The sequence below is a fragment of the Camelus dromedarius genome, chromosome 10 (assembly GCF_036321535.1).
Source record: "Camelus dromedarius isolate mCamDro1 chromosome 10, mCamDro1.pat, whole genome shotgun sequence".
Lineage (NCBI taxonomy): Eukaryota > Metazoa > Chordata > Mammalia > Artiodactyla > Camelidae > Camelus > Camelus dromedarius.
The window spans coordinates 42167590-42191202 of NC_087445.1; the positions used below are offsets into that span (position 1 = coordinate 42167590).

Sequence of the window (23613 nt, forward strand, 5' to 3'; positions counted from 1 at the left end):
TCTTCTGAAAATATTCTAACATGGTTACAAGTGAAAGGAAATTTGGTGTCTCAAATTAAAGATCTCTAACTGCTGTGAACTCAAAACTTAATCCAGAATGCTAGAGCTATAAGGAACCTTGGTGATTCTCGAATATAACCATTTTATTGATTTAAAAAATGAGGCTCGGAAATAGTTACAAAACGTCACCCCTTTATGGGTCTGTTAGAGTAGCATATGGCAGCCAGATGCAACCACAGGTGCAGAGACTGATTAGAATAAAACACACAGTGTTTTGGCAAGGAATGATGGAGGACTGTTTGCCAGAGTCACACGGCAGTCACACAGTAGGAGTCACATTAACTCCTACTTCACGTACTTGTATGTAGTTGTCTCAAATGGGATGGAACTCCCAAGGAACTCAACTGTCTACACTCGTTTTCATTTCTCTATGCAACATGTAGTTTGTATCCTATCTAAAGGTACACCTGAGTGCTTGTGTAATAAGAGAGTAAATGAAAGTACACCAGTATTGTTTACTTTTTCTCTTAGAATACTCCTGCTGAAGTATTACCCAGAAAGAACGGCAGCACTGAGGCAGGAAGTGATACGTTTTCATTCTGTTTTCCTATGTAAATTTAGGCTCGGTTGACCAATCCATTTTCAAAACTATGCATTTTTTAATTTTTCAAGCAACTTATTTTAGAAACACAAAACATCTTGTATTTTTATTGCTATTGAAAAATTTTGCATTGGTACCAGAGGACGCAGAGGAAACAAATGAAAGCTTCTGACAACCTATGATTTCTATTATTAATAGGGTTATAAGATCATTTATATCTTACACAAATGTAAAAATATATCCATTGTCCTCATAGTTAAAATGATTCCCAGAAAATTATAGTCAGAACCAACATTTGCGCAAACTAAACATTATGCCCACACCAGCAAACTAAGATTTCATTGGCTTCTTGGTGATTTAATCTGGAATAAGAAATCTGCCCATACACCTTTCCTCTGCTTCCTCTTTCAGGGACACAATATTTCATTTGGGTATCTACTGATAATGACTGGTATAAAGGTGGTATTGTTTTAAAGTCTACACATGATTTCAATACTCATAGAGTTCGCCAAATACGCTCAAGGCATAAAAGCTGGGAAGTGGATTTTTATGGACTCAGTTACTACCTGAAAATGACACTTTGTAAGTCAAAGGGGTATTCGATGATCCCTGTGGTGGGGACTCGAACTCTAAGCACATCTTGTTGCGTAGGCAGGTAGGTAGGGTCGGCAACACGGTCCAAGTCATTAAGATAGCTGGAGGAAGGAAGACACAATGAGAACATTAGTGACACCATCACACAGAAAAGGGAAGGGTGACAATGAATCCTAAGAGAAAAGTGAAGAAAAGAAAGGAAAAAAAGCAAGTGGTAGAGAAGTTTGGGAAGTGAGAGATAAAGTCAACCTTCCACTAGTCAGAGCCAGGATATCCATCTATGGATTACCTGGTGCACAGTAGTTCTCATTTCCTCTCTTCTTATCAAATAGAAATCATTCAAGAAGTAAAGGGGAAGAAGAAAAGAAATTCAGTGCCCTCTACTTGTTTAGCAGGTCTGGTGGGTAAGCAGGAGTTTAATAAAGCAAACAGTTTTTGAATTATTTATCCAAATGTTATTTGTATAAATAAACAGATAAAAGAGTTACATGTGAGGTCAGGATGCATTTTTTTTGCAGAACATCAGAGCCTTTTCCTGGAATGTATTTCCCTTATTCCCCTAAGAGAGGACAGCAGCATACCATGTCCTAAACTCTGTCCAAAAGCTAAGTCATTCACAGTTAATGTGAAGCCATGAGATTTCTAGTTACTGAGACAACAACATCTAAGGTCAGATATTCCCAGTGTATGGAGTCACCACACCTAAACTTTAAATTTATCTGTTTATATGATACTTTCTCATTAAAAAAAAAAACCTTTTAATTTTGAAATAATTTTAGACTCACAAGAAGTTGCAAAAATATTAAAGACGTCTCCTGTACCCTTCACCCGGCTTCCCTCAATGATAACATCTTATGTGACCACAGTACATTATCAAAACCAGGAATCTGACACTGACCCAATGCTATTAACTAAACTGCAGACCTAATTCAGATTTCACCAAGTTTTACACACACACACACATTTGGGGTGGGGTGTATATAGTTTATGAAATTTTATCACATGTAGAGATTCATGCAATCACCACCACAAGCAGGATACAGAATTGTTCTGTTACCAAAACTTTTTTGGGCTGGCCATTCCCAACCCTAGTCCATGGCAACCACACAGATACTCTCCATCAGTATAATTCTGTCTTTTCGAAAATGTTATATTCCATTCACTTTCTGATTCTCTCAAATTACAAAAATAATTTGCAACTCTGAGAATTACATAATTTGATATAATTGATGACAAACAGGTGAAAATGACTGTTCTGTATGGCATCCTCATGATTTCAAAGAGCCACCATGTTCCCTTTGACCCTGGAGAGGATGGAGCACAGATATGATTTCAAAACATACAACAACAAAGTGTATACAGGAAGTAATCAGTACAGCCTTGGAAGGAGTTAGGTCCTCAATACATTTATGCCCACAAACAAGAGACAGTGAGGTCTGAGACATGTAACAGGGAGTGACCGCTGTGGAACATATTATATACAGATGAGTAAGAGCGTCAGCACTCAGTTGATGTGACCTACCGGGGGTAAGGACTTTGTCCCATCCACCCTCATTCCTGCCTTCGCACCTGAAAGAGCGCCTGGCAAGTGGTACTTAATGGCTATTTGCTGAATGGATGGACGGGTTCCAATGTCGAGATTTAGTTTTAGCATTATTCAAATATCATTCTCACTAGTGGTGTTTCTACATTAACGATATTGTTAAATTTAAAACTGAGTATTTAAAAAAATACTATATTGAGTCTCTAAGATTCATGGGATCATAAAATAGAAGAGCTAAGTCTGACTTTAACAAAGAAATAAACTACTGCCTTTTTGGAGGTCTATCAATCCTTTAAGACAAAAAATGATTTCGTCTGGAAATTCCTACTGCAAAGCAATTAATTAGCATTCTAATGGCCTTATCCCAAATACATCAATGATTCTCTAGCTGGTAATTAGCTCTCTACTGATTGACAGGAACCAGCCCAATATCTTTCATTATGACAAAATTGGCTGGGGGACAAAATAGGGGAGAGGCTGGGAGATTATGGGTGTGAGAGGCAGGAAGGAAATGTAAAAATGGACTGGACCCAAAATTTTAGTCAATATCTTGGCATGGTCTTGGACTTGTCTGATGGAATTAACAAGCCCATGTTCTGGAAGCTGGTCTGTATCTCATTCTACAGATATACCAGCTCATCGCTCCACAAATGCAGTCACCTGGCTCCTTTCATAGATGGAGCTTTCTGATTTATCAGCTCCTTGGTTTGAAAAACTTGAAGGTACATTTTGAAATCTGCAAGATCACTGTTTATTTAACTACTACATACAAAAATTAAATTCAGAGGAATCAGAGATCTTCCGATTTACACTGGCAAGCCTGTTTGGAAATATGCTGCCCGGTAAATCATTTCTACTCACTTAACCCAACACACAGAGGTCAGGACAGAAGGTGGAGAATTCTTGGACACAAGGTGCTGCTCTCTTCTGTGGTGAAGAGAAACGTGGCCATTTCACCTTTAAACACGTGTACTTACACAGGAGAATTTAAAGGATCGGCACATGACGTGGGACATTTCCTGTCACACTGCACAGTGGGAACCTTGTTAGTCTCTCTCCAAGTCAGAAGGGTGGACTGAGCCCCGGGAAACACATCCTGGAGTAAGACAGAACCAGGATACGCACGGCAGCTGAAAAGCCACAGCCCCGAGTCTAGAGGCTTAGTCTGCCTCTAAAAACACTGTCAGTGGTGTCTCTCCATGAACCCCAGGCACTCCTAGCTGAACATCTGAAACATTCAGACTTGCAAGAATATTTCCCCCTCCTCATCTTCCTTTTGCGTCTCAATGTAAGCACAGTTCGGAGAGTAGCAGCAGAGCCTAACCACTGACTTCTACAGGGCGCCTGCGGCTTGCCGGGCTCTGCTCCATCGTTCACCGCCCAGGTTTCAGCCCATGTCTAGGAAAGGACGCGGCCACTAAAGACCCCTAGACATTTCCGAGCAATTAGAAAGTGAACTGCACTTCTTGTTCGACACTCTTTGTGTCTTGCTTCAGTTGGATGCTGGAGAGAAAGGTTCACTTCACTTGGAGTAAAAAAAGTTACACTGATCTAGTTTAACAGAAGAAAACACTGAAGTAAACTTGTATGAAGGTTCACTAGCTGCAACGCACGTGATCTAGAATCGGAACCAGACCAAACCTCGAACACCCCAAAACGAGGCTAGAAAACAGAACACGAACACCCCCTCAACCAAAGGACACACCAAATATCCTCTCCTATAGGAAGGTCTGGGTGGCTCGGGAGCTACACCAGGACTGGAGACACCTTGCAGACTATCTGAGAAATGGGCAAACCACTCAAGTCCACCCAAACCAGCATTTTTCACTGGCAAGGAGAGGCCAGGGTGGAGAGCTTCCACCTGTGTAAGCTCCAACCCGATGAGGCCCCCTCATTCTGGGCTTATGGGCGTGGAGGGTCTCACAGCACTTTCCACATTTCACATGTGCTTTGGGGGGAAAAAACCACTCTATTCCCTTAAAATTGGAGGTCTGGTACAGTGAGACTAGAGCATCCTCATTTGCTGATTCCTGTCACATTCTGAGAAAAGGCAATGATGGAATAATCTCTTAGCTGAATTGTCTCTTCCATTGAAGGGAAGAACTCGGAGTGCGTATTCTGAGGAAGAATGCTGGGGCATTATGGAGGGGATGGGTTCACACTGGATTATTCCATTCATTTAACCTTTAACAAAGAAACACCGAGGTCTGAACAAATTTATATTGCAGAGTAAATTCAGAGAGTTAATTATAGCTATAATTTGTTTTGTTGGAATGGTTTTGAGTGGCTGCTGAGGTCATTCGCAGCGTGTTGCTATGGTGATAGGCACAAGGTACATTTCCAAGGCAATGTATGTGTAACAAGTGGCCGGCAGTAGCTTTCCCCTGATGTCAGAGAGAGCAAAAGTCCCCTGGTATACAGGGGACTTATTTAACTGTCTAGGAACAAAGGCTTGTTTAGGACTCTGCTAGACAATGGGAGGGTTAGTTGATTAAACCCATCTTACTCCAATCCATTCATGGGGCTTCAATGAACTGCTATTGCTTTGAGACATGTAATAATTGATAATTTCATAATTAATATAAAAAAACCTCAACATGTCCCCACTTATGTTTGCCCAGTTAGGGCTCTCACCCTCCATGGGGTCAGGAACGATGACTACCTTTGTCCATGACGGGTCACCAACAACTTCACCGAGGGCCCAGGACACGGCAGATGCTCAACGTGTGACTCAAATTAGAACTGTTTCATGGAAAATGCTGCAGTGGTTAGAAAGGCAGGTTATGCGTTTTAGGAGAAAACAAAGGAGAAGGGGGTTGTTAGGTACCTATCCTTACAGAACTACCGCTCTGGGCTATTACTGGCCTGCCTTCCGTAAGAACGAAATTCTGAATTAAAATGCCTCTGACGAATGTAAAGACAACACAGAAAGGAAGGCAGCACTCCCTTAACTTCATTTAGAAGATGTGCTTCCTGCTCTCCTTTGGGTCCTGGCTACAAAGTGATATCATTTGTACACCCGTTTTATGCCTGTCAGGATCACGCTTTCAGGCCTTGGAATTCACTCGAATCCAGGGAAAACAGAGGGAGTGGGACCTAAGAAACAGACGATTCGGACACAATCTCTTTAATGGAAGAAACAGTTTTCCAATGTTCTCAGCGAAAAGCAAGGCAACAAAGCGATGTTGTAAATGTTAGTCAAATTCCTATAGTTCCTTTCCTACCGTGAAAAAAATGCAGGGACACCTGGAATTCAACAGCCACCCTGATCACGACATTGCAGTAGGTGTTAAGGAAACGAAGCGTCCCAGGATCTGACCCCTGCCTATAAGGAGTTCCCCAACTTGTGGGAAGGAAAGGGTTATATATAAAGAGGAGAAACTGGGGAGCTTATTAGGATGGGAATGAATGTTTGTATATTTTGGACAGAGTCATTTTCTGGGAACCAGTCTGAACTGTCTCTAATCCTTGGTGATTATCCACAAAACACCCTTCTGCAGAAAGACTTAAGGAAATCATGCCCATTCATTTATAATTGCAACTTGTAACTGCTAAATTCTTTATATATTTAACTTCAGAATCATCTCTGACTGCAGAAAAAATAAATTCAGAAATAGGATATAACCCATTGCTTTAAATGATTAAAAATATATGAGATAAGCCTGAATGTCACTGAAACAATGTGTGCTAATCAAATTAAATAAGGCATTTCTCTTTTGAATGTTTTTAAGAGATTCCAATTGTTCCTTAGTTTTGACAACAGTTTGTCAGTAACAGTTTTTGAGCTGACCTTCAAATTTAATTTATGCTCCAGTTGACAGGTAATGAGAACTTGTTATTTTTTTTTTTAGATCTTTTTTAAAATTAAAAAGAAAAAGCCCTACTACCTATGACTGGAAGAGCAACTGAAATCTAAGCTAAGAACAGCACAGAAATTAGAAGTTGAAGTTTTTTTTTTTAAGGAAATGAATAAAATTTAGAGATGATTCAGCAAGTAAACTGTATCATATTACAGTTGGGGTTAAAAAAATTAATAAAAGTATTAGACATACAACCAACCCTCAGCAATTATACCAAATGGGGGAAAGTACTGGTGGGTGGTAAGTGGAAAAACAAATTTCTGACATTTGGTCTAAATCCAACTAAACACAGTCAGATAAATGAATATAGCACCTTGGAGCACTTAATGTGGGATTCTATGGTATGTACTGGGGTTCTTCCACTCCTGTGTAAGGGCCTTCTATCCAGAGGCTGTGTTTATAACAGATGTGCAGTTCAAGTCAGATATTAAATTGAAGTTCTGGCACAGAAAACGACTCTGGGTAGAATTTCACATTTTTAATTATTGAAAAGAAGGTTAGAAAAAGTAGGTCGACTTCATTAAAAAAAATTAAGAAGACCTCATTGTGAGAGGTAGAGTCCTGGGGGACCTGAAAGCTAGATCATGCCTGAGATCTTACGTGACACCGTCAAAAGCTGTGGAAGCTAAGGAGAAACCAGAAACACATGGTTACTGCATAGCTGCTATGTGACCACAAGGATTCAAAGGGAAAAAGTAAAAGAAACTGTCAACGTAAACTTAAAAAAAAAAAGGAGTGAGAGTAACAGTTCTGCACAACTGCCATCCTGAGGGGAGAGTCAAGTACAGGTTTTGATGCAAGATCTACCTAAATACCTCCCTCCGCCCTCCTCTGGCAGGTCCTGCTGCTGAAATGAGCCTGGCTGGTAATCTGGTTAGGCTGGTTAGGCTGGCGAGCTGCTCAGGATTTCTGATTACTCATTACACAAACACTTTCATCTCCTCAAGAGCTCATTTTTGGAGGGCAAATCAACTTTCCCTTTTCCTCTTTAACACCTGGCACACCATGGTATCAGAGTTCAAGGAGAGGCAGCATTTATTACAAAGATTTTGTTCGTGAGAAGTTGTTTCCAGTACAAAATCCCGGGTTTAAAACAAACATCACCCAGTTAGGTAGGAGGTAGGCTATAATCTCAGTTTAGGAAAGGTACTCAAGGGACAATATCCTAGGGGAATAAAACAGAAGTCTAAGAGATCATGCATTTCAGTTTTCCTTTGCCAAAAAATTAAACCAAGCCAGACAATCAGATTTTCTGAAAGTAAATTAAATACCTTATAAAAAAAGATCCTATCCCTGAATTTAGTAAATAGTTTCAGTATCTTAGGAATCCTGTGTGTGGATAGTTGATCTGAATATCTAACATAAAGAGACTACTAGTGTCGGGGGGGAGAAACGATGTGTCCGTCAGGGCCGGGGCCAGGCTTGGGTCACTGCCAACAGATCCCCGAGTCTGTTGCTCAAACAAATTAACCTTATAATGAAGAGCAGAAATGAAACAACAACAGAGAGAGTGAAAGAGACTGAGAGAAAGAGAAGGGAAAGGAGGAAGAGAACTTTTTCAATTTGCCTGTTTGGTTTTGTCAATGTATTCATCTTTTATAGGATAATTTTCAAAGCTGTTGACTAATTTTGACATAGTTTTTGTACTTCAAAAACACATCAGAAGCATCAGAAGGCTGCTTTTTATTCTAGTCTATTTCCAACTATAATGGCAGTGCTTAGTTCAGTTAATTTATACATATTGATTGAAAATCTGTTATATATTAAATTCCAATCTCTGTGTGTGATGGAGGGAGAGGGGTTGGCACAGGGAGCTGGTACAAAATACTTAAATATAAATATTTTCTTTGCCTTTAGGGACATCAGGCTGCCTGGGAAGCAAAGATAGCACAGATGAATCAATTAAGAAATAATTAAGTGCCCAATTGTGAGGCGCTAACTATGAATGCATTAAGAAGGAAGAGATGATTATGGACTGTAGTCACTAGAGAATTGTGGAGAGAAGTGGGGGATGAGTTGCACTGCGCAGCCCGAAAGGGACCAGAACAGGCAGGACAGGAGAGAGAAGAGAGATGGGAAGAAGTCAGGAAAGACACATAATTTACTTATTCGTTTATTACTCATTCATTTACCAACTTTCTCTTAAAGCCTAGACTGAAAGCTAGGTGCTGTGCAGAGGGCTGGGGTGTGGGGGGAACATAAAGAAAATGATGTGAATCCTGGATCCTGTCCTTAAGGAGCCTGTGCTCTAGTAATGGAGATCAACATGCTATAAATAACCATCCCACAGTGCAGGTAAGATGTGGTCCACGAGAGAGCTTCCAGTGATGGTAGCCAAGAGCCAGCCATGAGCAAAAGGTCGCTGATTCAAGCAGGTCTCTCGTGGTCACGTCTCCTTAACTTGGATATCGGTTCTATAGGATCAGAACTTTCATTTTGACAAGAATGATCAGGTCTGAGGAGTGGGTCATATTAAACTAATTGCAGACCCAAATTCAATCCATTACTGCAGATCAGGAAGCCACAGCAATCCTCAAGAACACAAGGGTCAGCCCATCAGAGTCCAAAGACGGCTTGGTAGGTAGGGAGTCAAACAAAGGAGTGAGTCAGATGAAGAAAGCGTATTTCCTGGGCTCCCTTGAGACTGGAGGTGGGGCTACCCTCTAATAAGGTATCTGTTCTGTGAGGCCCCTTACAAAAGCCTGCCAGTCCTACCTGTGGTTCCACTGATCATTAAATCTCACAACACTCCTCAACCAGCAGCACCAGGCACTACAATGGGCAAAAGCCAAGATATATGAGACATAATCCTTGTTCTCAGAGCTGAATCTACTCAGTGGACATCCCTGGTCATTTGTACCACCTTTAGTACTGGACAGCCTTAGCATGGCATTTACAAGTACTGCCAGGGAACCCAATCTGGAGCTCTCCTATGCTGACTTAGTATCTGAAGTTTTGTTGTGCAAAGCACTATCTACGGAGTACCGCATAAGGACTGCAGGTCATCCGTTCCCTTGATACTGTAAAACCAATCTCTGGGTTAATTCAGAGCATCTGAGTCCTAAGGGAGTTCTAACTAAATGGTAGAAGTGGAAGCACATTGCTAGTTGCCTTCTAATATTTAGTCATCTTCTATGGGAGGGGCTTGCAATTTTTTTTTCTTTTTTTGGGTGGTGGGTAAAAATCAAGACAGTAAATATTTTAGGCTCTGTGGGATGCTGAGTCTCTGTTGCAATGATTCAACTCTGCCACTGGGCACAAAACCGCCACAAGTAATACACCAACAAGTGAGCTTGGCTATGTTCCAATAAAACTTAATTTATAAAGACAGGCAGCAGGCTGAATTTGGCCTGAGGGTTTTCCAGTCCTGTTCTGTGGTATCAGCACCCCAGTTTCAGCGGGTTGTCCTGAGGACATGGTGGAAAGGACTGAGAAGAAGGGGTCAAACTACCGAACATGCAAAGGTTCTGCCAAAATGTGAGCAAGCAGCAAAGTGACAAAGTGCAGCTCGTCTCCCACATGCACTCTGGCCTTCAGGCAGGTGGGTGAGTGAGAACAGGTGTCAAAGCCAGCCCTTCCCTGGCTGCGCCTCTGTAACGAAGGCTGGAGAGTGTCAGGCTTGTCTAAGTCTTACCATCTCTAACAGCTCCAGCCAAGCATGCTGAAAAGGGGCAATAAAGACCAAGTCTTAGAATCGTCAGAGTTCACTATGGAAGACACATATAGGGTATGTTTTGTTTGTTCTATTCTTGCAAAAGGTTATTAGGGGATATGGCTCAAAAAGATAAAAGAAAACAAAAACAAAGGAAATTCCACTCAGGTGAAAAAAAAAAAAAGGACACTCCATGTTATTACTGTCACTCTTTAAAAAAGAACAAATGTATTCAAGATCAGTACCCTCTTCTGAGCTCAAGATAGCATTTTAGTAATTTAACTATGGAGAGAATCATCTTTGTTTATGACATTTCCAGGTAAATTTTGGGGTACCACGTTTTCACTTCACTGCACAGGATAATGGTTGTTCAGATCAAGGTTGTCTACTTTTATAGAATCAAAGAATTTCAGAATTTAGGAGAGTTTAGAGATTACAGGTCACACAACAGCATCTGAGCCAAGTGACGCTTACGTAGTTGAAGTGGCAAGGCCAGACCCTGACTCAATGTTTTCACCATACAATCTCTCGCCTGCTTCCAAAAGGCTGCAGTAGGCTTAGGCCTCTTTTTAATCGGCAGATGAAGAGTAAAGTCAGAATGGCTGTGCGAGTCAGAGCCAACACCACCCTTGAGTTCAAGTATTTGGCTCCTGAAGCAGGAACTAATTTAACAAGGTGCTTCTTCAAGAAGGATTCAGCCCGAAATCAGGTGGATATGCTATAACCTACCTCGGAAATTCATTTTGCATTTTAAATTCAACATTCAAATTCCTTGTGCATTTTCACATTAAATTAAAAATTTAAGCATGAAGTTAGAAGTAAACTCTGACTTATGCCCAGAAGCCAATTTATTCCTGTACTTGGGATTTATGGGCTGTGGAACATGTAGAAATTTTAAAAAGCAAGATTAGGGATTATTTGGTCCCTTAAGGTTAACACGGATAGAGCAGTCTTTTGCCAAAACCCTGCAGCATGAGGACTTTTCTCACTACATGTCAATGTGATTGAGATTTGTGTTCTCTGGGTAATGTCACAGCTTTGGGTACTGTAGGCAGTGAACTCATTTGACCTGATGTCTCAGTGTGTTAAAGCAGGTGGTGAACCTCGGCAAAAAAAAAAAAAAAAAAAAAGTAAACCTACAGCCATCTGTTAATTATGCTCTTTATCTAAAGATATTCAGAGCCCACAGGCTTTTTGTTTTAAATACAATATAAAAAAAATTAATAACAAAAGCTACAAAGCTCTCCAGCAACTTAGAATGCTTTTCAGTCTCTCATTAAATAGAACTGGAAGAATATGTCAAATTAAAGCCAATTGCAAACTTATCCTAAACTGCTTATCCATTGTCTGGAATTTCTCTTCTCCTTGTTTCTACCAGTGCTGCCTGTCCTCTGGGCCATGTGATTGTTTATTAAGATCAGCAAGTTGGCCAATCAAAGTAGAAAAAGGAAAACTCCAATCGTTTTATTGTGTTCTTCTTACTGGCTCTAGCTCAACTCCAGTAAAAGTTATTTAATGGAGTGTGGGAAAAGGGGTTAAGACTGTGGACTAAAATAAAGAAATAACATTTCTCAAACATCTGTGACTTCAAACATCTTCCGGGTTCTATGAAAAACTGACAGACTGTTAAACACGGCTAAGTTTTCTAGATGATAATCAAAACCCTGCTAGGCTTGTTTTCCACTAATTCTACGTAATTTTCCCTCTTGTCCTGATACATATGAAACTACCTATAGGCTATGGTGATAGAGAATAATAAATAATTTGTATCTTTCATGGTGAGTGATTAATTATAGATATTTACCTATTAGTCCATCATCTATACATCTAACAACTGTCAATTATTAATCTCTCTCTGTTATCCACCCATCCATTCAACCTCTGTGAAATTATATTTCTTTAAAAAAATTTTTTAGGAGGGAGGTAATTAGGGTATTTATGTATGCATGTATGTATGCATGTATGTAAGTATTTAATGGAGGGGGTACCGGGGATTGAACCCAGGACCTCGTGCATGTTAAGCATGCGCTCTACCACTAAGCTATACCCTCCCCACAGCTGTCTGAGATTATATTTCACAGTAATTGAAAATTTGGGCTTTAGAGGCAGTAAATCCGATCTCAGTTCCTACTCCTATCACTTACTAATTGTGGGACTTTGAAAAAGTTACTCAACCTCCCTGAGACCGTTTCCTCCTCTGTTTGATGGGGATAATAAGAAATATCTACAACTTTGCAAGTAAACAACTAGGCACAGAATCTAACATCTAGTAAGTGCTCAGCAAATGGTGGCCGTTTTGGTAACTGAGCTTTCCAGATCCCAGACCTTCAAAAACAGTGGGGAAAAAAGACTGAAATGCCTTCAACTCTGAAACGTCACAGCTCATCTATAATGGCCAAAGAGAGGCAGTGCCTATGCGATGGCCACTGAAATAGTGGAAATCGCCCATCTATTATTTCATGGAACAATCATTTGTGAAGGTCAAACATGAGCAGTCAGTGTCAGGCACTGAGGGTAGAGGAGAGAGACACTTCAGTAAACACGGTAACAGATACAAAAGAGGTATGTACAAGTGTTAGATGGATGACAGTGACTCAGTATTTTTGGGTGTTGAGCAAGACCTTCCAAGGCTGTGATGCCTGAATTGGGTCTTGAAGGATATGTAGGAGTTCACTAGATAGAAAAGAAGAAGTGAGGCATGCTTGGCCTCTGTTCTCAGTATTCCTGGCAAGTGGCCTGCATTGACTCTCACAACCAGCAGGGTCCTGGAGAGAATGGCTGTTACGCTACAAACTTTAAGCAGATGTGCATGGCCGGCACCGATTCTCACCCTGCTGGACATTAAAGAGCTACATGCTCCCTAAATCTAAGCTGAAAAGCCCCAAGAGAGACAGGCAGTGCTGAGGCAGGTTGGTCTCAGAGTCAGAAAGATATCTGTAGGGGATGATATTGGACAAGACATTAGGCCCAGGATAAAGTTCTAAAATGTTAACTATAAAAATAGAAAGAACAATAGAAAAACCCCACATGAAGTAAAGGGGGTGAGATGAAATACTAGAGATACACCCAATGGAACGCACACAAAAGTCAGAAAGGAAAGGGGTAACAACTATCTCAAATACAGAGAAAGGAATTACTTTGAGTTATTCTGTGAAAATGAATTCAGCATGGAGAATCAGGGATGCTCAAGAAAGGCGACCTACATCCTCATCAGTAGATCCCTGCAGTTTACGGGGCCTTTCCTGGACTACACTGGAGGAACACGTGGAACACAGCAGCAAAGGGATGAATCCAAAAAGCCACCGGTCTTATCTTTGGGCTGGCAAGGTTTTCCTGGCTAAGGAAAAGGACAGTGACCGGGACCAACATAGGAAAGAATAAAGTGGCCCACACACTCGGCCTCCTAGCACAACGGGGTTAAAAGCTGGCCAGCCAGGCTGCTTGGGCCCTGAGCTATAATGTAAAGAGTACTGTGAGACACACCGGGAAGAGATCAGAAACACGGGGCCAGCTAAGTCAGGTTTCCACATACAACTTCTTACGTAACTGGCAGGAACAGATTGGTTCTACTCCCTGAAAGTAAACAAGAGTCTTCTAGAGAAAACAAAGGGGCCCAAAACAAAACACCTCCCTAGGTTTCATTTAGCTAAGGTGACCAAATGTCCCTGCTTGACCAGAAGATTCCCAGGTTAGGCCAGCTATTTCACTGTAATCAGCAATAGCAACCCTTCCTTCGCAAAATGTCCTGGTCGGAACGATACGTTACACAGTCACCGTCTATTGAGTCTACATAACAGATTACTAACAAAAAGCCTGAAATGTATACCTTTTGGTAGAAAATGTTATTTCAGGATAATCAAACAGCACCAGTGGAGGAGAAAACCTCCTACTTCACAGAAGAATGCCATTGTAGACCGACTGACAAAAGCAGAAAATCATTTGTTTACAAATCCCGATGGAATTGTTAAACTAGTCAGGAATTATCGTTTGGAATTAAAACCATCAGGTGAAGAATTGATGGGGAACTGGAGATTATGCAATGACGAAGGAACACCACACGGAGTGCATTTGGTGGCAGAAGGAAAAAAAGAAACGTACCTTTATAACAGAGGCTGTCAGTGCCCTAATACGGTGAACCTTAACTTCACCAATGATGGGTAAACCAGGGTACCACATCACTTAAAGTGCATTCTACTCACAATGTTTCCCCGGAATCTAATCAAGTCTGGAAATGTAACTTCCAGTTTATAGAAAATCCAAGAGACACAGGAAAAAGTTTAATCATGTTATGAGGCCCAATCCAGGCCAGTCTTTTCAACATGCCAGTGAAAGGCAAAAGAGGACTCTACTAGATTAAAAGAGACTTAAGGGAAGTAAGAATCAAATGCACTGTGTGGTCCTAAAATCGACCAGCTCGAAAGGACATTGTGGAAGAACTGGGGAAATCTAAATATGAACTGGGTATAGAAAGAGAAGAAGAACCGGTGATTAATTTTAGGTGTACTATGGTATCATTGTGCAAGAAAATGTTCTATTTTTCATAAAGAAATGCATACTGAAAGGTGGGCATAAGGACATGTTGTAATTTATTTTATTAATTCTACATAAAGATATGGTTAAAAAAGAAACAGGTGTACGTGTGTACACATATACACCCACTTGTACAAGTAAAAGAGCAGTTTCTCCCTGACCCCATCGGGAGAAAGTAGAACTGTGCAAAGAATAATCATCCCAACGGGTTCAGATCAGCCTGTCCCAGGTGCCCCCCCATCTTTAGTCCTAACATGGGGGATGGGCCCAAAGACCAGGCGTGTTTTTATGGTAGATGCAGCCTGTGTGACAGAATCCTAAGACGGTGGCCTTCCCAGAATCACAGCGCTCACAGGGGCTGGAGTTACTGTCCTGCATAGCTCTTTGCCCTAAAGCAACGCATGGGCACCTGTCCAGGAATCCACAAATCTAAACTGAGGGAACGTCACCATTCACGTGGTAGTTTGGTCTCAAGAACACAAGCCCAGTAGCTGACACGGGTGTCCTGAGGGCCAACAGCACCCTCTCAGAGGGTCAATCCTGGGGGCAGGAGGCAAACCATTTCCTAACAGGGAGCCTGAACCCTGGTGAGCACATTAATTATTGGACGCTGGTGCCCTGATGCCCCAAGAGAAAGACCTCTCTGTAGGGAGAACAGATACAGGTGACAGGTGAGGAACGGAACAGGTGAGGAGCGGGAGAGACAGGATTTACGATAAAAGTAAAAAGACAGGGGTTAGACATGAGGAGAGGTGGGGGACTTATGGGGAAATAGAACTTCATAAAGGAGGATGTGTTCACTAGGAAGGGGCAGGAGAGGCACCACAGCCACAGAGTGAGGAGTGAAGAGGAGTAAGAGGAGTGAGAGGAGACGCGGGCGGAGGGGAAGCCAGCAAACAGGAGAAGACGTGATGAGCAGGAACAGGAAGGGGGTGGGGGAGACAGCAGCCACATGGGGAGACGGATGGGATCTGAAATGGCAAAGGAAGCAGAAGGACAGAGGGGGCAGGCAGCAGCAGAAAGACAGCTGGTCAGAGGTTGAGGGGGCAGAGTTTGGAACAAGTAAGAGCTGAAGGCATCTTTTTCACTGCTGTACTCACTGAAACTTACACAGTAGGAACTTGGGATGGAGGGAGGGAAGAGGGATAGGCAGGCAGGCCGACCCAGAAGGGGAAGCCTGAGGCCAGGCAGGGAGGAAGGGTACGGGAAGGTGGGGAGAAGGACCAAGGAGGTAAGGAATGAGTAAGCACGTGTTCCAGAGGCACACAGGGGCTTGACATGAGCTTCAATACGACAGACTGGTGCTCACCAGCGTTCCACGTCACACCATTATGTAATTCAAATTTACCTTTGGAATACAAAAACTGTTCTGACCAACCAACATTTCTGCAGCCGACCCGAATCATAACTGATCTTACACAAACGCCGAGCACGAGGGTAAGGGCATGATCCACTTTATTGCAAAAACAGAGCTGAGCGAGCAGCTCTTCGATCTTCTCTGCACTGCTGAGTGATGCCAATCAGCCTATGGGGCTCCTTATCGTCCCCACGGTCCTCCTCTCATCCAGAGGGTCATTTCATCATACGGACTGGCCTAAGGCTGAATATTTTCCATCCACTCTTCTGTCTGCCCAGAACCAATATAAGAGGCAAATGCTGGGTAACATAATTAATGTAGACAGAAATCTGACTAAATACTACCAAAAAAAAAAAAAAAATCAATTTTTCAGGCAGTTGATTATCTACATTGCTGACCACATTGATTACATTAATCATATGATGGCCAACACTTTACTTTCTTTCTGCTGGGCAAGATTTATTCTAGAGAACTAATAAATCTCTCCAGGATGTAAATCTCTCCCAGGACACATATTTTGATTGACAGCTCACAAACAATTTTGGAATGCATGCAAAATTAGACTCACACACAATTTTCATACAAAGTCAAACCTATCCATCAACATAACAGTGGCTCCCAGAAAGCAGTCAAGGTTCTATGTCTGGAAACCAGAAAGTAGGAAGTCTGATTTTCGAGAAGCCATAATCAACTGTATTTGTTTGTGGTTCTCAATGCGTGGAGGTGTTTTCCAGCATATGAATAATATCAGAAATTTGCATTAAAAATTGTTATTACAGGATTTCAAATCACAATGAAGTCTGTGTTTGAGAATCGCTGGTTTGCAATTTGGGGGAAGAGACAGGTTAGTGAATGTAGATTCCTAGAATCTTCAGTTTGTTTTTCAAACAGGAAACAGTAAAAGAAATATGCTCCCCGACTCATGATGTCAGTCCCTTATGATACAGTCTAAACTTAGGAGGGTGGCACAAGCTTAATATCTATGCTTCCTACCTGCACAGTTAGAATCAGACATGCTATACAAATGACAGAATGCAGAAGTCACCACTGCAGGGCACCTGCACAGGAAAGTAAAGAGAAAGAATACTCACTATTTGGTAGAGTCAGATAACTGGTATTCTCGTCGTCTGTCATAGCATTCCTGGATTCCAGGATCGTTCCATAAACTCTTTATTGCATCTACATATGGATTCTCAAAAGCAGACACCTTCTCCACATCCACTTCTCGAACTAACTGTGCATGAGCCTGTTTAAAGAGAAGAAAAAAAAAAAAGCAGTTTTAATCTTCTTTCTATCCCTGAAAATTGCCTTTGGTTTGTGCACCACATTGTGCACAATGGAGGTCTTTCCTCCTACACTGGTTTTCAAACTGGCTTATAATAAAGTAATGCTTCTTTTTTTCCTCCTTAGATAAAACCCAGTCCCAAATCTCTTCCTCTAGCGTAAACCTTAAGGCTACCTAAAGGTGATTAAAGGAAAGCAGATCGTTCAGCAAGCTGACATGGTGCATATAATGACTGTCTTCAGGTGATATCACAATCCTAAAACAAGAAATATTATTAAAGGGAAAAAAGACAGAGATACTTACCCTCTCTACGTTCATAGTTTATTATAATCAAACACATAATATACTCAGTCCACGAGTGTTACGTCTTAGCAGAAGTTCAGTCAGACTCAACTAATCAGGATTAGCTTCTATGGTTTGCTTTGGGCATAGAGTGTAAAACCACTGGAACAGTTAATCAGAATGATTTGATCTGAACAACAGTCACTATTCCCCCTCCCACACAGTTGAATTTCCAGTATTTACTTTATAGCTGCCTTAATATCAGATTGAGGAGCCTAGTCAATTTTTTAAAAAGGAAGAAGGACACTGTTCTTCTCATTATACAACATTTAGCAGCAAAGAGGTAAAAACATTTCTGAAAAACCTTCGACAAGATTGAAATCAAAAGGTTGTATAGTCAACTCTCAAATTAACCAGAATATGCCACTGCCTAACAATCCCAATCAAAATAGGTTTCATGGGTATAGTATATATGTACATTATACATATATAAAAATACACAAAATGTAATAACGAATTACCTTGGAAACTGGAGGCAGATGGCTAATAATTTATTAAAGCAGTCTTGATTTTGTACAGAAATACAAACTTCTGAACTAGGTTAGCAAATGGCTATCATGATTGCATGATGACCTAATTATTCCTTAAATAGTTTTAAGCAGATAGAATTTTAATAAATTTAATCCATGTTAGGTCTGTCTTGTTCCCAGTCTTTATCTTCCTTCTCATCCCATAAGAGGGAAGGGCCTCAAGTCATTAGACTAATCTTGACTTAAATAAGGTTTTAAGAAGTCCAACATGCCAGGACTAAAGAAACCACCTAGAATTCTGGATAGTTCTGCCCTGACCCTGATAGTCAGATCTAGTAACCGAGAAGCGTGAGCTCTGCCCTGGACAGTTGCTTTCTGAACCTAGTCCCTATCCAGGCAACCTGTCTTATGCTCCCACCCATCTTACCAGCCTGAAGTCCTGTGCCTGAGTCTCACTCCAGGGGGCCTACCTCAGTCAAGTTCCCAGGAGACTGAGACTTACCCTTGGAAAACAGTATCACTGGCTCCCCAGTGAATCCCCAACACTGTGCTCTGCGTGGCTCTGAAGCACCTGTTGCCCTGAGCCGATACCAAAGAGTGTGCTTACTGGGCTCACCCGCTCTGCTTTCTGCCGGCTGAACCGGGCCTCCTCCAAGTACAAAACGCTGGGTCTGGACCTCGTCCACCCTGCCCGGCAGGCACGTCTCATGCCTTCACAGGGATGCCTAATGTCACATTTCAACCCCTGCCTTTCTGCCCCTGATCAATGAATAGGAACAAAAAGTCAGTCTTCACAGATAGCGCCTGAACCAAGGTTTGAACAGAAGGTGTCCAACATATCTGATGATCCCTTGAAATGACTTTGCAGGGTATCCCTCAGCTACATCCTTGAGTTAATGCTGTCTTGAATGCTCATTGTCTTAACTGAATTATAAAAAGCAAATACTGAAATAGTTACCTAATGTTCTTAGTATTTTTCTGTACTAGTTTGACTCATGCTTAATGCTGCAGAACAGAAATAAATGTTTCATAGCAAAAAGAAAAAAAAAAGTTTCAAGTTTCAACCCCTGCCTTTCTGCCCTTGCTCAATGAATATGAACAAGTTCTACACTTTGTTTCCTGAGATGTGACAATGATCACCCTTGGTACAATCTTAAATTACAGTCCCCATGGCTACCTAGGAATCTGATAAAAATGCAAACCTTACAATCCTACTGCAAATCTTTTGCCTCAGAAACTCTGGAAATGAAGCTCAGCCATCTCTGTCTGAGGTGCCCTCTGGATGATTCTGATACATGCAGAAGTTTGAGAAGCACTGCAAATTATCAAGCATCGCATAGATGCTAGTTGTTGTGATCGTAATTAATTGTCTGGCTGGCCATAAAATTGCTCTCGGAAACTGAAGAGAAGAGGACCACAAAGGCAACAGTCACTCCAAAGTAGGGTGCGTTTTAAGGGCCAGGAAGACACAGAAATGAGTAAAACAGGCCGGATATAAGCAATAGGGAGTGATGGGGACTGCGGCACACTAAGAAACACACGCCCTAATCAGACAGAACAGCTGCTATTTAGCTCCGACTAATTGTTGCTGTTGGGATACAGGCCCAGTGTTGCCAGATTTTCTGACTTATCAAGGGAAGCCAAAAGTCTAGATTTTTTTTCTATAAAATATTTCTATTTTTAAATCTTGGCAACCCTATAAGAGATAAAGTATTATCTGTGCCTGAGTGGGGTCAGCTGCCACTCATCTGCCTCTCCATTTACTTCCTTAAGAAGATTGACCAAATAACACTGTGTTCTACACACAGCCTGGAACGCTGTACTGGCCACTTAGCACATGCTGATGATTAAGTAATTCTCCAGCACTTTTCTACAATAACATTAGACAAACTATTATACCCTTCTTAGGGAGAAATGGTTGAGACTTCTCTTTGTATCAGGTAAAAGCTACATGGTGACATAGGTTAGTGTAAGTAGTATTTAAAAAATGAATTTGACACTCACTACACTCAGCCAGCCATGTCAGTTGGAAGGAGTTCTATTTTTGTTTCTGGAGAAGGTAACTTATGCCAGAGAAAACAGCTTCAACATAGCAGACGCTTTTCACTGTTACGGTTAAATGTGTGTTGGACCCGTGAGATACTAGGAAGTAACAGCAATAAAAGAATCAGATGCAGTTCCCACGGGAGGGTAGGGGGACAGTCCATACAGACGGCAACCAACCAAAGTGCAGGACTATGTGCTCCAAAAGTAGAAACAAGAGGGCATATCTGCATTGCCGTCCTTAAATTTCAGTTGACTCTAAGGGCATTTAAACAGGTAAATGTTCTCAACAGTTGTATAGGGCATTTAAATAGACAATGTTCTCAATGGTTGTGTAACTGAAAATCCCGCTCCTGTAAAATGAGATTACTGTCTATTGTTGGAAAAGTCCTCTAATTTCCTATCTTGGTCTAGCTCTGCTTTTTCATACTTCTGGCATGCCTTCTCTATTTCTTTCTGTACCTTCTCTAGCTTTTGTTCGGGGGCCGTATCACATGCCATCTCCTACAGGAAGGTGTTCCTGATGTTCTTCCTCTCCCCCAAAAGGCGATCTTCGCATCTTTCGAACCACAGGACTTCTATATTTTGCTTAATGTTAATAGTTACATCTTAATTTCTTCTTCTAAACTACACATTGAGGGGAGGGGTGGTAGCTTACTGACTCTAATTTCTTTTTGGGCCCAGCACAGAGTGAGCAGACAACACATACTTGTCTAATTTAACTGCATTTAAAAGGTGCATATAAACACAATGCCAAGTCCTACAAGTCAAAGTCGGTTTCTCAAGGAAATCTTCCATCACCTGCTTTCATGGAACCACATAATCCTTGACAGTATTCATCTCAGTAGCTTGAGTGCATCTATTCGTGTGATACCTGTTAGTATCTTCCTCCTGATCACAGTATTACGTTCCAAGACAGGCAGAACACTGCAGTATCAGGGCCTATCAGAGTGCTACTGATGCTCAATAAATATTTGTTGGATGAAGGCTACAAGGAAGGAAAAATGGGAATTACATTAAACTGGAAATCAGGACATCTAATTTCTAGTCCTGGCTTCGCCTCTAACACCTAGCCACAATAACCCTTAGGAGAAACTACTCTACCTCTTTAGAACTTCATTTTCCTGGTCTGTAAGATTATGCCATTGGAACAAACCATCTCCCGAAGGTTTCATCTAGCCATAAACTGTAGGACTGTAAAGAAATACATCTACAATCCATGGAGCATGAAGGAGTTTTAACACCGTCCCTCTGGGAGCACACAATATATCATATATTGAAACATGACCTCACTATTTCAAACAGTGCCTGACAACACAGGGCAGAACATGGTCAAGTCTGTACATGAGCAATGCTACACAGGGGCTGAGCGAGTACAACGCGGTACGGAAGGAGAGGTCAAAGGAGATGTCAGAGGACAGGATTTATCTGGCAGGTGGAGGTGAACATGTGTGACTCTTTCCAGGAGGAGGAACAGAAGAACAAAGGCTCAGGAGACAAAAGAACATTGCATTCTCTCTCAACTGTGAAAAGAGAAAAGACATCTAGTGAGGAAGTTTCACGCTGACCTTTAATTCAAATTAACCTCCGCAGTGAAAGCTATCATATTAACCTCAGCGATGAACCTTAACTCAGAAGTCCACCTCCACAATCTGTGAAAATATACTGACCTCAAGAAGCACACAGATCACCACTTTGCCTTTATCCAGGTCAGAATTCCGAAGTCACTTTTATTGCCTCCTCAGCTTTGTTGTCTAATTCCATCCTTGCTGTTTTGTAAAATGACATTCAAGTATAATCATCTGTAATTTGCATTTATGTAAGTGCTTCCATCTGAAGTTTTCTAATTTAAAAAGGTGACAGCATTTTACAAAATACACACAGAATTTTAAAACTGCCTTTAAAAATATCCTCAATGGATGTGCAATCCTCTTTTTTTTTGGTAAAAAATATTCTGTATGTACAAAGAGTATTTTTGAGTATGTTAGAGTAGGAAGATAAATTAGACTCTTTTCTATTTGTCCAAATGTCAACTGACAAGTGGTAAAAATCACAAGTAATTATGCGAAATTAAACAATTACTAATGGAAAGGACTACAATGAAAAGGAAAGAAGTCATTTCTAATAATATAAATAACAATTATAACTGACTACCCTTTTTATTTTGAACACTGTACACAGAAAAACAAAACAGGTATGAGTTAATTAACCATATAAACAAAATGGAAAATACAATTCTATTTCATCTTAAGTTACAGCTGAACACACTGGATGGAAATACTTAATACTGAATGCTAGCTTTCAGAATTCTTAGCAAGCTGGTGGCAAACCTTAGAGGGAACATTGTGAGAACTAAGTAGCTACTCTTAGGAACTCTGGCAGAATTCTAGGGAAAGACCACATGGAAACCGCAGGATGTGCCAATGTGGTAACGTCTTGTTTTTGTGATTCGGTGGTCATAAAATTCAGGTAAATCTTCGATGTGTTGATATTTCCATGGTTGCTTCAGCAAAGGGAAGGAAGAACTGAATTCCCACCACAGCAAGTCTTACCCTGCCCACAGAAGGCCAAGCCTTCAGAGGAAATAAAAAAGATCTTATAGTCACTTTGGAAGGATTTTCAAAAACTCATTAACAGCTTGGGGTGGCTTTAGGCTGGAATGTCACACCTATTCCGGTTCCTACACTCCAGAAGTAGAAAACCAAATGGTAATTTCCACATTTGTTGAAGCTCTTAGACACAAATATTCAGCTCATTAGGGCCGCTCGATTTGCAGGGATGCCCAGCACACACAGAGGGCCTCTGAATTAGAAAGGGTCTGAACTGCTGAGTCTGTTTTAATCCTGAACTGAAGTTCACATCTTCTCGCTCTCTGTCTCTCTTTTTTTTTTTGGTGCTTATTTCCATTTCAGCATTCAAGTCTAAATTATGGCTGGAAAAAAAATCCCAGACTTCTTCTGTTTTCTTCTCAAAAGAAATACAGAGTAGAATGATGGACCCTGGGATCAGATCGCTGTGCTGTAATCCCACCACCATCCAGTATTAGCTGGGCATGACCTTGGGCAAGCTACTTAACATCTCTAAACCTCTGTTTGCTAATCTGTTAAATGGGGGTAACAACAGCACTTATTTTAGAAGGTTAAATGACAGAATGGATATAAAACACTTAAAGGCAGAGCCTAACACCCAAAGCCGCTACTTGTTTAAAAAGCAAAAGAAAAGAAAAATAGCACAGAAAAATGTAGAATGCAGTGAACATAATTACTAGATTTTGTGACCTTGGGCAAATCATTCACCTTTATTTACTCAAATGTGAAACAACATTCTGGAGATCAT

At 41.2% G+C, this 23613-nt stretch overlaps 1 protein-coding gene across 4 annotated transcripts in view; it reads right to left on the reverse strand.

Annotated features, from left to right (window-relative positions):
• Positions 1-23613, reverse strand: part of LOC105087414 (guanine nucleotide-binding protein G(q) subunit alpha) — a 261505-nt gene that overhangs the window by 57610 nt on the left and 180282 nt on the right. For all 4 annotated transcript variants that reach the window (XM_031449914.2, XM_031449915.2, XM_031449916.2 and 1 more), the window contains exons 3-4: positions 17229-17383; positions 1168-1296 (exon numbers count right to left, since the gene is read on the reverse strand). In XM_031449914.2, coding sequence (XP_031305774.2) covers positions 1168-1296; positions 17229-17383 — 284 coding nt within the window. The remainder of the gene's footprint in view (positions 1-1167; positions 1297-17228; positions 17384-23613) is intronic.